We start from the raw sequence: 17,246 nt of genomic DNA on the forward strand, positions 1-17,246 counted from the left end.
TTTCCATGTGCAAAAGAATTAGTGCACGTTAGAAATTTCTATTGAAATCTGCTGCTCATTGAAGGTATAATTGAATCAATTTATTTTTTTGCTGCTTAGATGTCACCCATAATATAATTTGGTGACATAATACCATTAGCTCTTGAAATGATTATAAAAACGTGGAAAAATATGTACCACACTGAAGTCTCTATATTTATTCCTTTTTACTAATTTGGAGACGTAATACAACCCAAATCTGTTTGATGCTGGGATATTAGAATGCATCAATGTTTGCAAGCACGTCTCATAAGTCAGGCACTACGTAAGATGTTAGGCAATGCTTCTAAAGCGGGTTGTACTCTCATCTTTCTCAACCAAATAAGATACAAGGTATATGAACGTTACCATTTATGTTATTCCTTCTAACAAATTTCATCAAGATTTCAGCTTGAAGAAAGATTAATTATGAAATTGCAGATTTATGGTTTTAATGGAAATCCAGAAGTTACAAGTGGAGGTATTGATTTAAAGTTTTTTGTATCTGTTCGACTTGAAATACGCCCTATTGTCCGTAAGTTCATATAAGTCCATGGTCTCTCTGCTATTTGGTCTATAGCTATTTGGTTTAAGTGTGTATATATTGGTTGTGTCACAGGTGAAGGTGGTGAGGACATTGGGCTTAAAATTAGAGTAAGAGTTCAAAAGAGTGAGGTGAATAACTCTTTATTGGTCTATATTTATTTCCCACCTAAAATAAATTTACCTTAACGAACTATTTTTGTTTGAGGTAAAACTTCTCATTAGCTAGTGCTTTTTCATATGATCTAGAACTTCTCATAATGTATTGTAGGTTTATAGACAATACAAGCAAGCTAAGTTTGAAATTATATTCGGGGAGGGAGCCAGCAAAATGGTTTGTTTGGCCAAAATTCTTTTTTGTCCCTGTCTATATATATTTATGTGTGTGTCGGGTCTTTGGCGTTTTATGCATAGAAATAGACATCGGGTGACTTTTGACCCCGTTAATTTGTTTCCTTTTTAGATACTTTATAAATTCTAAGGTTACCCATTAAGAACTAAATGGGTCAAAATTGCCATCTCTTTTTATTTGCACAGTCTGATACCTGGATCTAATATGTATGTAGGGATGTATAGTGGATTGTGCTGAAATGATGGACATTGTATTCAAGAAGAGCTCTTGGTATATCTATCGAGATCTAAGGTTAGTTTTTCACTCATGGTTTAGGCAAGGGTACAATTATGCGGAATACGACACGAATGTGTGTGTAATTTTTATGTGATTTTTAAGAATTATACGGGTCAAAATTACCATCTCTTCTTATTTCCATAGCTTGATGCCCAGATCTAATATGTATGCAGGGATGTATATTGGATTGCGCTGAAATGATAGACATTGTGTTGAAGAAGGGATCTTAATATAGCTATCGAGATCATAGGTTTGTTTTTACTCATGGTTTAGGTAAAGGTACAATATTGTGGAATACGACACAAAAATGTTCTACACACTCTTTATGTTACTGTGTTTTTACCACCTACTCTTTTATTTTATATGAATAAATGGCTTATGGCTTATGATGATTGGATTATGATAATTTTAGTCAGGTTGTTGGGAGCCGGAAAACACATGTCTTTTAATCGCTATTGCATTTAAAACAAATGAGAAAACTCTCTTATGTGTGCAGTAGTTGTTATGTTTGACAAAGTATGGATTCTTATGGGTTGAGCGCTGAGCATAAGGTGGTGAGGTTGTTTGAGGGTTTCAGGGAGAAATTGGTGAAATGGGCTTAGTGGAGAATGGTGATTTTGGATTGGGTAAGTTGTTGACTAAAGTAATGGAGTATGCAGGTGTTGGGAATGTGTCTATGGAGTGGAGGAATGGCGTGGCCACTGAAATGCAATTGAACGTTATGTCTCACAGCATGACCGCAAATAGCCTGGTATGAGTCGAATTGTATTTTTACTCGATCGTTACCGTTAAAAGTTAGTAAAATGCCATATGTGTTTTATGTATTCTCGCATTGATGACAATGAAGCTGTATCTGAGGATCAAGTTGATCCAGATCCTACCCCATTGAAGTAATTAGTATGATTCAAAAATAGATTTTCCCAATTAATCAAGGTTTTGAAAAAAATAGCTCTTCAAATACGTACACTACGAAAGACAAACATTTGAACAATTAAACATGAATGGATTGCGAAGACCCTTACTATTCAAAGGAATAACATATTACGAAATTGATTTGTATTAGAACTCCATTTTATCAATATGCATGAATGCATGTTTTCAAGAAAAGACATAGATGCATTCATACACAAAGTATTAAAATGAACACTTGAACAGAGATGGGATATAAATCATGCATGGTGACATTGTATTTCTTTCAAGAAACTGAATATTATAGTTTTACATCGACTAAAATATTAAATGCAAACTAAACCTTTTGTTCAGTATAGTGGTTTTCACCTATGTGTTAATTGTTTTTTTTTTTTTCAAGTTTAACTTGCTTGCTTTATTAACATTAATTCAACATTACTATTGAAACTATTTTGATTTTTTAACAACCTAAAAAATACTATATAAAATATAATGAATTTGACAATTCAATTTTTGATTCGTTCCTTAAAAAAGCCCGCGAATTCACGGGTCTTAAGCTAGTAATAATAATAATAATAATAATAATAATAATAATAATAATAATAATAATATACATCGTTAATTAAGAGAGAGATTTATATTTATAACTAGTAGAGGGTTGATCGTGCGTTGCCGCGAATCTCAACTTTCTCTTTTAGCATATATTAAATGTTGTTGGCGAAAGTTAAGCGGAAATTGTAAGGAAAAAGAAGGGTTAAAAAAGCAAAATAAGGAGGAAGGATGACGTTTTTGTGAGAAAAATAAGTTTAAAAACAAAATGGTAAAACTTTTTTGCACGCATTTAGTAAAAATGGTAGGAGAAAATGAGAGGAAAATGGTAAAAAAAAAAAAAAAAAAAAAACTTTAACTGTAACTTAGTACCGAGCATTGTGGGTACAACTGTTTCTACACAACGTATAAGTCGATTAAGCTTGAAAGGGGTACTATTCACCAATAGTACCTTAAATTTGCTCTAATGTAATATTATTAATAGTAGTAGTAGTAGTAATAGTAGTAGTAGTAGTAGTAGTAGTAGTAATAATAATAATAATAATAATAATAATAATAATAATAATAATAATAATAATAATAATAATAATAATACAATAACAACAACAATACTCAATCCCGCGCATGCGAGGTATTGGAGAGTGAGCTGTAGACAATCCTTCATCTACCCTAGAATATAAGAGAAGTCGTCTCTCTAACCACGAGTTGAGAAAAATTCTCCACCCACCGGAAGAGAAAGACATCCCTCTCTCTATTCCAGGATCAGGGGCAGAACATTGTTAGGACTGGACAGGGCATTTGCCCCAGCTGAATTAAAAAAAAAAAAAAAAGTACACTAAAAAAAATTTCACTAAAAATATGATTTTTATTAATGTTTGCCCCAGCTATCACTGGAAAATTTAATAAGCTTTTGCACTCGCCCCATCTGTGGTCGAATTCAAATTACGACGCTTTCCAGGATAGAGAAATTGCTTCTTTGAGGACCTCCGACCATAAATAAACAAAGATAAAGAACAGAAGAATAAATAAAAATAAAAATAAAAATAAAAGTGAGTAGACAAAAAGATAAAAATAAAAGTAAGAATAGAAAGAGACGCCATAAAAATGGTGGAATCAAATTTTCATGGGTTTTAAAGTCTGGCTGAAATTCAATATAGACTCTAAGCGGTAGTCAAGACGCCAATAAACCGATGCTTGTTGTTGCCTCAATAAATATAGTCAAAAGGAATAGAAAACAAAAACTCGAAAGGCATGCCAGGTGGAAGTTATTGCGCAAGCAAAGAGTCAACCACCGGTAACAAACCAAACACCACTCATGCATTTTTACGGTAGACATCCCCAAAACCACACAACTAAGTGAAAACCAACCATGCTCAGGAGCAAAGACGGTCTTCCTCAGCCATAATGGCCCCAAGATGCACCAAACGATGCGAGGCACCAAGATGCACGGGACAAACGTCCTCATACATACAAATAAACATACATACATACATACATACATACATACATACATACATACATACATGCACATGCATACATACATACATACATACATACATACATACATACATATAAACATACATACATACATACATACATACATACATACACACACATACACACATACGTATGTACATACATATGTATGTACATACATGCATACATACGTTCACACAACTACATACATACATATGTACGCACGCATGTACATACATACATACGTACGCACGTACATACATACATAAACCTATATACATACCTACATACATCCGTACATAAAAATACCTGCATACATACATGAAACATACCGATGTACATACAAACATATATACCTACATACATACCATATATACCTACATAAGCATATACCAAAATTATTGATGATAAAAAATAAAATAGTTATTGGAGGGAATGATAGAATAAAAATGTGACTGAAATTGATTTATTCAACATTAAGTAACATTTTTTGCTAAAAAGACGAAAACTCATATAAAAAACGAAAATGTTTTTAATACAAAAAAAACATAAACAACCGGGAAATAGAAAACGGGAGGCCGGGAAAAGGCTTGATCCTAGAAAAATACATAGAAACTAACTGGAACTCTATTCTAACTGAGTCACACCCGCCAAATAAAAAAAATACAATCATCAAACCGATCACGACAAAATAACAACTACAATTGTCAAACACAAGTGGCGAATCTAAGCTGAACAACATAACCAGAATCGAAACACCACAACAATAAAACAAGTCGACAATGACCTATGGAACTACCTTTATTAGATTTTCGTTGACCATCTCCCATCAAATTCTTTTATCTGACCAATTGTGAAACTCGAAAGAAATGAAGTTAGAGGATCTGTCACCCAATAAATTTATCAAAGAAGAGACAATAACTCCACGAACTTCACCCAATCATTAAGTATTACTGAGTAATTACTGGTATAGTCATATGTGACATGGAAAACCAGTTTATTGTTCATTGGCGGTCATCTTACTCTCATTAAGGCGGTATTGTGTAGTTTGAGAGTATATTATTTATCGTTGTTCAGATGTCCGCAAACAATGTTGGATAACTTGGAAAAATTACGTAATGCATTATTTTGGGGATGTTCCGAACAAAATAAAAAGATGCATTTGGTTTCTTGGAACCAAATTTTGGCATCACATGAAAAAAGTGGCCTTAATGTGGGTAGTTGGTGTTCCTTCAATTACGGTCTCCTTTTCAAATGGATTTGGCACTTTTTGACTAGTAAAAATTCGATGTGGCTTCTAGTCTTGAAAGCAATTCATGGCGAGCTTGTGGATCTAGATGGTGGCGCACTAATCATAATGGTATTTGGCACAATATGATTTGTACCTTTTATAAAGTAAAACAGCATGGTTAATTGCCTTATAACGTGATTCGAATGAAAGTATGGGATGGTCGATCTATTCGATTTTGGGTAGATACGTGGAGGGGTGACCGATCTCTAAACGATAGATATCGTAGACTTTATGTAACACCCCGTTTTCCTCTTACATAGACTAAAGGTACGTGTTTTACCTTGTAAACGTTTAATATTAACCGCGAACGATTGTGTATAGTTTAAATGTAGAAAATGTTGAAAATGGTTTGATCAAGCCTTCTGTCGCGTTTGGAGTTGTTCCATCGCGTTTTGGTTCGTCGCGATACGCGACAAAGCTGGCTGGGACGCGACAGTTCCAGAACTCCACTTCTGTCCACTTTATCGCGTTTTGAAATTGTTTGTCGCGTTTTGGTGTCGCGAAACGCGACAAATGTCGTTGTTTTACTTTTTTGACTCAAATTAAATGGCATCTTTGGTGGTGTATTGGTCTTTTCACTTATGGCCGGTTTTGGAGACTTAAAAGCTGATTCAAGCTTATCCTAACACATTAAACACTCTTTTAATTTCATCACATTCAATTTAGAGAGAGAGAGAGTTAAGGTTCTAGTGAGAGAGAGCTCATTTGGAGAAGAAGAAGACCAAATCCCACTCAAGTTCGAGTTTTAAAGTTGTTCCCTACGTCTCTAGCTACGTTGTGATAGTGTTGGTAAGTCTTAACTCCGTGTTTTGAGTTTTAGTTGGTTTATGGCTAGGGTTTTGTTTATTTAAGACTTGTAAGACCCATTTGGGGATTAAATGGGTGAACTTGGGTTAATTTGGTGTAAGGGAACCCAAATGGTGTTAATCTAGGGTTTGGTCATGTAAATTGAGATTTGTAAGTGTTCATTGTGTTGTTTGTCACTTATACACTTGTGAAATGATGAAAGGTTGTTAATGGGTTAAGATTGACCAAAACTTGTAAGCCTAAGTGTTAAAACGGGTCAAATGGGTGATTGTTGACCTAGTTGGATGAGATGGGTATGAAATACCCATAAATTGTATTAGTTGGTGCTAGTAGACTCTAATCACTAGCTTTTAGTGTGTAACACCCCGTTTTTCCCCGAACATGATTTACAGGTGTATCGCGTATGTACGATAGGTGTATGAAGGAATTGAGACATGTTCGTGCGCTAAAGTTCTTGTATGCGAAAACTGATCAGACCAAGTTAAAGGTCGCGGCGCGGAGGAGTGGGTCGCGGCGCGACATTACAAACAAATCAGAATCAGGAGGCATGGTAAGGAAGGCACCAGACCACGCCTTGAGTCGCGGCGCGACAGAAAGGGCCGCGGTGCGGCATTCAGCTGATTTCAATTCCAGGAGGCATGTTAAGGCAACCACTATAATACGTTATAGGTCGCGGCGCGACGATTAAGGCCACGGCGTGGCATTCTGGGCGAGCTAGTACCAGATTTGCAATTTTAAAGGATATTCGAGGGCATTTTAGTCTTTTCGCGTGTGAGTCAGATTTGAGATCTTAATCTCATCCATTCATTCATTTCTCTTATTTCTTTTTTCCTTTTCTTTCTATTTTTCTCTCAAAACTTCAAAACCCCATTTGATTCAAAGTGTGATTTGGGAAGGGAGACTCGTGATTCGATTTTTGACATAGAAGACAAGTGTGTTCTCCTCGTTCTTAGCTTCAAGGTGATACTAGCGGCAAGCTCTAAATCCAAATTTCATTTTCGTGTTCATCATTCAAATTTAGGGGTTTTTTTATTGTATGTTCGTACTTGGAACCCCACTAGTTGTTAATGGAAGATAATAACTAGGATTCGGGTTTATTAGTGATGAAGGCGAGTTTTGGGTTGGCTGATGATTTAGCCTTGTTTAGGGCTTTAAATTGAGTGTAATCACTATGATTAGTTATTATGGAAGTGTTGGAACTCATTTGGGTGTGTTTGGTTGACTAATTTTGAAATGGGTCAAAATTAGGGTTTATGTGTCAAATTGGGCAAGACAAGTGTTTAACACTTGTGTTCGGGTTTAATTGGCTTATTAGGACCATTGTCACTAGTGTTAGTGATTATTGGTTAGTTTGGGCGCGGTATGTGCTTGGAGGTGCTTTTGGGTCGAAATTGCGCTAGTTGTCGATTTTGGATTGGTTTGTAAATCCACCCTAATTGTGTTATTTGTCATGTGATAATGGAATAGGTACGTTCCTTTGGCGTTTGCGGATTTTGGTTGGCATCCATCAAGACTTCTGGGTGAGTGTAAATTTACTATGCACATGTGTATGTGTAAAATGGGTGCGTGTGTGTAGGGTGCCCATTGTTCGGGTTTACTCTATGTTCGTGTGGGAGAATGGACCTGGTGCTTCGGGTCCATGTGATACGCTTATGCGTTGTGGGTTTTTACCCTTGGTATTGTGAATTGGCTAGAGTTTTGGATAACTCTTTTGGCGATGGGTTGCTAGCATTTGTTGTTGAGGAAATGAATCTCGGTTAGTGCGGATTCATGATGACTCGGGTTGTTTTGGTCATCTTGGTGATGAGGTGGTGAATTTCGGGTTGTGCGAATTCACTAAGGCTCGGGTAGTTCGGCCAACCTCGGTTGTAGAAGTGGTGAAGGAAGTGAATCTCGGGTAGTGCGAATTCACTAAGGCTCGGGTAGTTCGGCCGACCTTCATGTAGTTTGGGTTAAGGGGTTAACCTTATCGTTACTGTTGATTATATTTGTTATATACGCGTATATACTTATTGTTGTGTTGTAGCTAATCTTGTGACATTAGCTTGGCGATTACGTAGCGTGTAGCTACTTATGTATTGTGCCCTTTTGTAGTTTGTTTACCATGCTCGGTTTTGTGTAAACGTAACTAGTCGGGTCATAATGATTATAACCGGTTTATGATTTAACTAGCGTATTATTGTATTAAAAAGTTTAACTTATTACTGTACGTTTTAAGTTCGTTGAACTTACTTTGATAAAAGTACGTTTTGAAAATTGTGTATTGGGACCTAAATATTAATTTATTAAAGAAAAAAAAATTACGGGCCGGTTTAAATGCGGGTTGGGTTGTTTCATAGTGATTTATGATGAGTCATGACCATTAATGGGCGGTTTTGGTGTAAGTGAGTCATTTAATGCGTTTGGGTCATTAAATGCTCAAGGGTTAAGTGTTGGTGGTTAATTCCACTAGATTGTATGTTAATTAAATGCATAATGTGATAGGTGCATTACATTGAAGGTTGCGAGCTTGATTCCTAGTTTACCCAAGGCGATAAGGTGAGTGGAATAATTATATGCGTGCATATATAATGTATTTATTTGTGTAGCATGAGTTGTGAAGTGTTGACGTGTTAAGACACCACATCTCACGTGGCGAGTGAAGTGTCGACGTGTTAAGACACCACTCGGGGGTGAAGTATCGACGTGTTAAGATGCCACTCCAAGAGTTGTAATGGGTGAAGTGTCGACGTGTTAAGACACCGCCCGGGGTGAAGTATCGATGTGTTAAGATGCCACCCGTGGGGTAAGTGTACGACGTGTTAAGTACTCTAACGGTTGTTATGAACAACGATGGGAAATGCGAGTACCATCCCTTGCATTATTGGTTAACCATGGTTGTGTGTCGTAATGTAGCATATTATATCGTTCGAGTTATATGCTTTTGCTATGCTAGTTTGTGTGGTCAAAGGTTTAGCGTTATACTTGTGATAGTATGATTATTTGTATTGCTAGCATGTATGCGGTAAATGCGTAAGTGATTGCAAGTAAGTAGGTTGTATATGTAATCGTATAATTGTTGCACTCACTAAGCATTAGCTTACCCATCTCGTTGTTTATCTTTATAGATGCAGGTGCGGAGAAAGGGAAAGGGGTTGTTGGACACTAGTTCCCCTTGTTGGATGCTTGATGAAGCTTTTTGGAAGTCGACCTAGTGTTTTGGGTAGTTTAGCCCCAAACCATGCTCAAGTGTTGTTTGGTTTAAAACTATCATTTTAACGGGTCGAACTTGTATTACATTTTCTTAAGGGCCTTTGTGCCGTTTGTAAACATTAACCTTGTGATATTGTTTAAATGGGTTGTATGTAACCGTTTAATTTTAGCGTTAATGGTTTATTAATTTTTTAAAAAAAAATTGTCGTATTGGTTACGGGTTGGGTTGTTTCAAGTGGTATCATAGTATGGACTAAGGGATTTAGGCGACTTGAGATAGGTGCCTAGACTTACACTTTATTGTGTGTGTGCTTTATGCGGGGCTTGTAGGACTTTGGGTCGGATCGGGTTTGGTTAGTGCATAGGTTTTTGTGAACTAATCTTGCGCTAATTGTTTTGTGTTGTATTTGAAATCCATCAAGCGAGATAGACATTGTACTAGTAAGTTAATGCGAGATGCTCGCGTAACAATGACTAGCTTCCATTGTTACGGGTGCAAACCGTGTCAAACAAGCGATGTACGATGATTGTTGAGCAAGATGGGGCGGTAAGGTGTATATGTGTACATATATGTGTCGTTTCTTTTCGTTTCGTTGTTTAACCTATTCCGTTTTATAGAATGAAGACAAGAAACGGACCCGATACCGAAAATGGGGGCACGAGTGAGGACCCCGAGTTCACGGCCAAAGTCGAGGCCATTTTGAAAAGTCATCATGCGGCTTTCCTAGAAGATGTCAAGAAGATGTTTCTAGATAAGATTGACGAGCAATTAGTCAATGTAGTAAAGGAACAAATTAAGGTTGTCCTTCAAGAGGATAATGTTGGAAAGCGGGACTTTTTTACAGGAACTTCAAAGATGCTCAACCTCCCACTTTTGAGGGCGAACGGGACCCACTTAAAAGTGCCCGATGGGTCTCCGATATGGAGGGGGCTTTTCGTACTTGTGAATGCCCTCTCGATAAGAAGACGAGGTACGGTTGTAGCATGTTGAGAGGTGTTGCTAAGTTGTGGTGGGACGCGAAAATCCAACTTTATGGTGAAGAACAATGTATGGAATTCACGTGGGATGAATTCAAGGTGGAGTTTTTCAAGGAATACCGAACATCGGCCGATCTTTCAAGGTTTAAAGACGAGTTGCGTACCTTGAGGCAAGGGTCAATGGACTTGAACACTCTTAAGTCTACTTTCTTGGCGAAGACCCAATTTTTCCCGGAGTATGTCGGTAATGATCAAATGTTGAAAGAAGACTTTTACCGAACCTTGAACGATAGTTATCAAGAGAAGATTAGTGTGAACGTGGTGAAAAGTTTTGATGAGTTGTTTAATATGGCCAAAGGTTTTGAGTCGCTCGTCTTGAGAAAAAGTGGCTTTACTTTTGGCAAAAGGAAGTTTGAAGCTACTAGTTATTCAAACTTTTCAAACAAAAAGAACAAGAAGGGCTCCGAGAGTGTTGGTAGTGTGAAGAAGGGTACTTTCGGAGATTTTACTTATGCGTGCTACAATTGTGGACAAAAGGGGCACATGGCTCGTGATTGTCCGAAACCATCATTTACAACCAAGCTCATTTGTTTTAATTGTGGTAAAGAAGGGCACCGAAGGACGGAGTGTCCCGATTTGCGGGGTGATCATGTTAAGAAATTGGAGAAAGCGGCGGGTACGGCTCTGAAAAGACCCGTTCATATACATTATAAACGATTCACAATACTTGATTTCATCGCGAGGTACTTGACCTCTATATGATACATTTTACAAACATTGCATTCGTTTTTAAAAAGATAAACTTTCATTATGAAGGGACCCGTTCATATCGATTGTAAACGATTTACAATAGTTGATTACATTGCGATGTATTTGACCTCTATATGATACATTTTACAAACATTGCATTCGTTTTTAAAAGACAAACTTTCATTACATCGAAAGTTGACGGCATGCATACCATTTCATAATATATCCAACTATAATTGACTTAATAATAATCTTGATGAACTCAACGACTCGAATGCAACGTCTTTTGAAATAAGTCATGAAAGACTCCAAGTAATATCTCTAAAATGAACAAATGCACAGCGGAAGATTTCTTTCATATCTGAGAATAAACATGCTTTCAAGTGTCAACCAAAAGGTTGGTGAGTTCATTAGTTTATCATAATCAATCATTTTCATAATTTTAATAAACCACAAGATTTCAATTTTTCCTTAAACATACATCTCATATAAGGCATTTCGCAAACTGCATAGAGATAAAAATCATTCATATGGTGAACACCTGGTAACCGACATTAACAAGATGCATATAGAATATCCCCATCATTCCGGGACACCCATCGGACATGATAAAATCGAAGTACTAAAGCATTCCAAATTTCAGAATGGGGGTTGTTAGTTCCCGTAGATCTACCTTTAGGATTCGCGTCAATTAGGGGTGCACTAATTCTCAAAATTAGTGATGTTCCCTAATTCTTAGGCTACCAAGCTAAAAAGGGGCATATTCGATTCGATAATCCAACCATAGAATGTAGTTTCGATTACTTGTGTCTATTTCGTAAAACATTTAAAAAAGCAGCGCATGTATTCTCAGTCCCAAAAATATATATTGCAAAAGCATTTAAAAAGGGAGCAAATGAAACTCACAATACAATATTTTGTAGTAAAAATATGCATACGACGATACTGAACAATGCAGGGTTGGTCTCGGATTCACGAACCTATATCATTTGTGTATATATATTAATACACATACTCGTAATCGAATAAGTTTATATATATATAACTTATTAATTATGTTATTTTTATATTAATAATATATTTATATTTCATATATACCTTTTATATAATAAAAAAATATTTTGTTATGTTATATGTATTAAATAAAGTTATATATATATATATATATATATATATATATATATATATATATATATATATATATATATATATGTCATTTGTTCGTTACAATAGTACTTATAATAATACTAAAATATTATTAGTAATGATAAAAATAATAATAATGGTAATACTAATAATAATGTTATTATTATTGATTCCATTAATGTTAATAATAATAATAGTTTTAATAATAAAGATAATCTTATAAATAAAATGATAATTTTAATACGAGTGAAAATTTTAATACTTTTAAAAAAGAAATAGTAATGGTAATAATAATAATAATAACTATAATATCTATCATAATAATACTTTTGCTAATAATGATAATAATAATATTATTAATAATAATAATACTTATAATAATAATAATAATAATAATAATAATAATAATAATAATAATAATAATAATGATATTAATAGTTTTCATACCAATAATAATAACAATAATAAGAAAAAAAATAAGATTGTATACCCTTTAAAAGCTTTTCCTAAAAAGAATTGCCTCAAATCGAGATCGAACTCAATACCTCTCGTTCACCGGCAACGGCCCTAACCATCCAAGCTAACATGTTTTTCTGTTTTAATTTTCTAATCAAATCCATTTAACCAGTATCATATTCCTTCCCCTTTTCTCTTTTTTTTTAAAAAAAAAAATACCAGAGCCTGGGTTCGAACCCAAGACCTCTCGAATAAGCACACACACCTCTAACCACTAGTCCGCTATTTTCATTTTGCTATAATAAAGAATTTAAACTCTTTTATCCCACAATTCAGTCTCCTTCTTCCTAACTTTCATCGAATCACTATCATAATACTTCATTCAACATCATCACATCGATCATTATCATATTCTTATCTATATTGTTATTTATACCATCATATATCTCGGTCATAATCATAATCCTAATCATATAAACATCACCATCGTTATCTAATCATCATATGTAACCTCATAATTTTTATCATAAAATAATCTTAGTTATAACCATAAGCATAATCATAATTATCATCGTTTCTAATTGACTCAATAACGAAACCCGTTACCTAACATCATCGTTATGATCATCATCATCAAACATCTCACTGTTATCTTTGTATCACCATCTTTCGAATATTCCCATCATCATCTACTTTCGTTATCATCATCATTACCCATCATTTACCATTAATATCTTTATCAACATTTAGCAACATCAATATTATCGAACACAACAAGTAACAGCAAACGGTGGTTATGCAGGAATAAGCAGTCCAACCTTGATTTGGCCCAAAAGTAAAACTACCAGCCCAACTGGAAAAAAAATGCGGTGGCCCAACATCAAATCAAGGTTTACAGCCCACTTACACAAGTTAAAAAGGTTCGTTCGCCTGGAAAGTAAACAGAACTGCCAGCTAGCTGTAACTTCTCCTTTGTACTCCACTATCGAATAATCTATTATGAGTGGGGTGAAATCTTCGACTAAAGGAAACAGACAAGCAGCAAGATCGAAAACAACTAAATAAATATCATGACACTCTTTATCATTTCTCCACCATCATACAGTGAACTGAAAAAGAAGGAAATAAAATAATAGTTCAATCACTGATTATTCCTTTTCTTTGTTCTTTCATCATCACGACTCATTTATTCTTCATCATTCTCATCGTTGTTGTAATAATAGCAGGAGCTGCAGTTTGATTAGAAAACAGAAAACCGTACAGTAGTGGTGATCACTTTGATTGGAAAAGAGGAATAGCACGGCATGGTGGTTATTTGTTGTGATGGTGGTTTGATTCTACGGTTAAAAGAGAAAAAGAAGTAGCAGTTTCAATGTCTGTGAAGGCTGAACTGAACAAAAAGAAAATTATAAGTAGCAGCATGTTGCTGTAACAGTGGATGAGTTGGTTCGTTTTCAAGAAAGAGAGATAGAAGAAGATGAGAGAGAGATTAGAAGTGATGGTCAATGACGTTATTATAACCAAAATGATTCAACTAATAATTGTTTTGTGGTTGAATTGGATCGACAATTATAGAGCTGTCAGAAGAAGAAAAAATCAAAGGTGAAATCGTCCAACTGTTCTTGTTCGTGTTTGATTATTTGGGAATCAATTTGTACTAGATTGCAGATAGGAAAATCAAATTACCTACAGCTTGAAAGTGATTTATAACAGAATACGTATTTTCTGTATTTTTTTATATGCATTTAATGTATTTATAAATGTATATATATCTGTACATATATATAATCAGTATATATACATATTTTATATTCATATATTTATCTGAATATTTGTATATCTGATTATATCTGTAATTGTATGTATAGTTATATATCGTCTATATCTATATCTGTATTTAAATATATAAAGAAAATATAATAATAATAATTATACGACCTTAATATTTAATATTTATAATAATAATAATAATGGAACTAATAATAATAAATAAATTAATAATAATGATAATATCAATAATTCTAATAAACATATTAATAATAATAATAAATAATAATGATATTAATAATCATAAAAATGATAATTTTAATAAGTTTATTAATAATAATTAATAAGAATGATAATAATAATATTGTTAATGATGCCTATAATAAATTGTATTATTTTCTAAGAATATTTATGGAAATAATGATTTTAAATGATAATGGTAATTATAAATAATAATAATAATCTTAATCAGAATTTTACTACTTATTATAATATACTAGTGATATTAACAATGATAACAAAAATCATTATATTTATAATTCTTAATAATAATTAACAATAATTATAATACAATACATAATCATTATAATAACTGATAATATTTAAATTACAGTTATAATATATACATAAAACTAATACTGATACTGATATTAGTTTTAGTATTAACTATGAAAGTAATAATAAAGTTATTATAAAGACTATATTCTTAACTTGTATTTACATTTAATATATATAATTTATTAATTATGTAATATTTAATAATTATATATATAGTAACTTACATTAAGTATTAAATTCTATATAGATATATATACATATTTATTTACACACAATTGTTCGTGAATCGTCGGAAATAGTCTGAGGTTAATAAATCCATGTAAACAGTTCAAAAATTTTCTGACTCAACCTTACATACTTTGCTTATCGTGTCAGAATCATATATAAATTAAGTTTAAATTTGATCGGAAATTTCTGGGTCGTCACAGTACCTACCCGTTAAAGAAATTTCATCCCCGAAATTTGATAGAGATCGTCATGGTTGACAATAAGTATGTTTTCATGACGAATATGAGTTGATAAATAGAGTTTTTATCATCATTGAGTAATATAGATAAAACGATTTGATTATGTGAAGCGTACGAGTGAAGCTATCACAAACGATTGAGATAGAGATTTAACTTTTGACGTAGTCACGGTGGATTTTTCAGAATTCAAGGAATTTAAAGGAATCTTTTAATCAAAAAGAAAATGTAATCGCACGATTTATTAGCAAACTTTCGGAATTACGAAAGAACAGAAATATCAAGGAAAATAAATCTGTGATATGCTTTAGAGATTAGGTAGAATGAAAGAGTCGTGTAACATGGCACATTATGACGTGATGATCTGTGAATCATCATGTTCCATTAGAAACTCAGCATGACTTATGTAATATAATCACGTTAATCAAGTGTCATTATATTATACTAACTCATGCTTCAGTCCCCAACACTACTTCAAAACATTCAAATTTTAAATTTGAATTTTTCAGAATTTAGAAACTAAAATAGTTTCCTTTTTGATATAACACTGATATCTCGAAGAGATAAATGATTTCAGATAAGAATAGTTATGAAAATATCTTTACAAATATCGAGGATATTTATAATGAAAGATACGATGATATCTTAGAATTTCTAATATCGATAGATGATGAAGAAGATTTGTCTGTAAAGGTTTAGAGTCAGGAGCAAAGTATTCGTTAATTACTTCAGCAGATACTGAATCATTTGGATTCTTTGAAGGTAGGTTTAGTCTTTGTAATTTGTCCACAGTCTCCTTCATAGTTTGCTCAATGCGATTTCCAGTTCCAACATTTTCTCAGCTTTGTCAACATACTATTCTTTATCATCAACGTTTGACTGTTTCGGTTGTCTACAGTTTCTTCTGCTTCATTCAGCTTTTTCAAAGTTCAGTGTATTGATTCGTAGGCTGGGTGTTTTTTAGAATTTCAGAATTGAAGATCACAATTTTAGGAGATAGATGTTGTATGTATACATATAACTGTTGACGTAGAATCGCTGCGAGATTCTGAATACTAATTTACTGATTCTCAGTATTTGGGTATGGCAATTTTCGTTATAAGATGTGGATGAGTGTATGATAGGGTTTTAATGAACAAATATAATGGTTCTTCAAAGAGACTTAAGCCGATGAGTAATGAAGTTGTTGGTAAGTTTCTGCTAATGTGGTGAGATATAAACGGTTCCCCGGTAACGATGACGAAAGACAAACTTATATATCAAGGTTATAATAAGACTAATCCAAATAAAATTCGAAGTGGATTTGCTGGAGCTGTGACAAATTTGACTAATTTGGAAAGGGATTGCAAAGTTATTTTCGATAATAACAACGCCAAAGGAGCTAACACATATACGTGTTAAACGTTTGCTCAGGTTCCGAGTGTTTTCAGGTGCATAACTATATGCATCAATCTTTTCTTCTGTAGATGAAGTGCGGTTGGTTCATCCTCTCGATTGAGGTGTTTTCAAGAATCATGAAAAGTTTGAACGCAGATTGTAATCGTCAAGATACAAACGAGGTTTAAGATGAAATCAAGTGGCAAACTTGAAGAAATGTTTAGTTTCATATGGTATAATCAGTATTTTAATTCATTTTAATTGTCCAATGTTAGTAGTCCATAGTTGATAGTCCACAGTTAACAGTCCAATAATTCATATATAGCTTAATATATAA

At 33.8% G+C, this 17,246-nt stretch overlaps 1 protein-coding gene across 1 annotated transcript; it reads left to right on the forward strand.

Annotated features, from left to right (window-relative positions):
* Positions 1-261: 261 nt before the first annotated feature.
* LOC139867959 (DNA repair protein recA homolog 1, chloroplastic-like) lies at positions 262-2,078 on the forward strand. The gene is made up of 8 exons (XM_071856302.1): positions 262-372; positions 460-553; positions 638-693; positions 833-895; positions 1,128-1,204; positions 1,602-1,605; positions 1,767-1,940; positions 2,037-2,078. Exons 1-8 carry the CDS (start codon positions 262-264, stop codon positions 2,076-2,078), a joined length of 621 nt encoding a protein of 206 aa, XP_071712403.1.
* The last annotated feature ends 15,168 nt before the right edge of the window (positions 2,079-17,246 follow it).

Source organism: Rutidosis leptorrhynchoides, chromosome 9, assembly GCF_046630445.1.
Source record: "Rutidosis leptorrhynchoides isolate AG116_Rl617_1_P2 chromosome 9, CSIRO_AGI_Rlap_v1, whole genome shotgun sequence".
NCBI lineage: Eukaryota > Viridiplantae > Streptophyta > Magnoliopsida > Asterales > Asteraceae > Rutidosis > Rutidosis leptorrhynchoides.

What these genes read in the sequence shown, in the direction of transcription:
- LOC139867959 (XM_071856302.1), top strand. Translation starts at nt 262, where the DNA reads ATGCATCAATGTTTGCAAGCACGTCTCATAAGTCAGGCACTACGTAAG. An exon ending in TCAACCAAATAAGATACAAG is followed by an intron (nt 373 to 459) that starts GTATATGAACGT and finishes ATGAAATTGCAG; the next exon opens with ATTTATGGTTTTAATGGAAA. An exon ending in TAAGAGTTCAAAAGAGTGAG is followed by an intron (nt 694 to 832) that starts GTGAATAACTCT and finishes AATGTATTGTAG; the next exon opens with GTTTATAGACAATACAAGCA.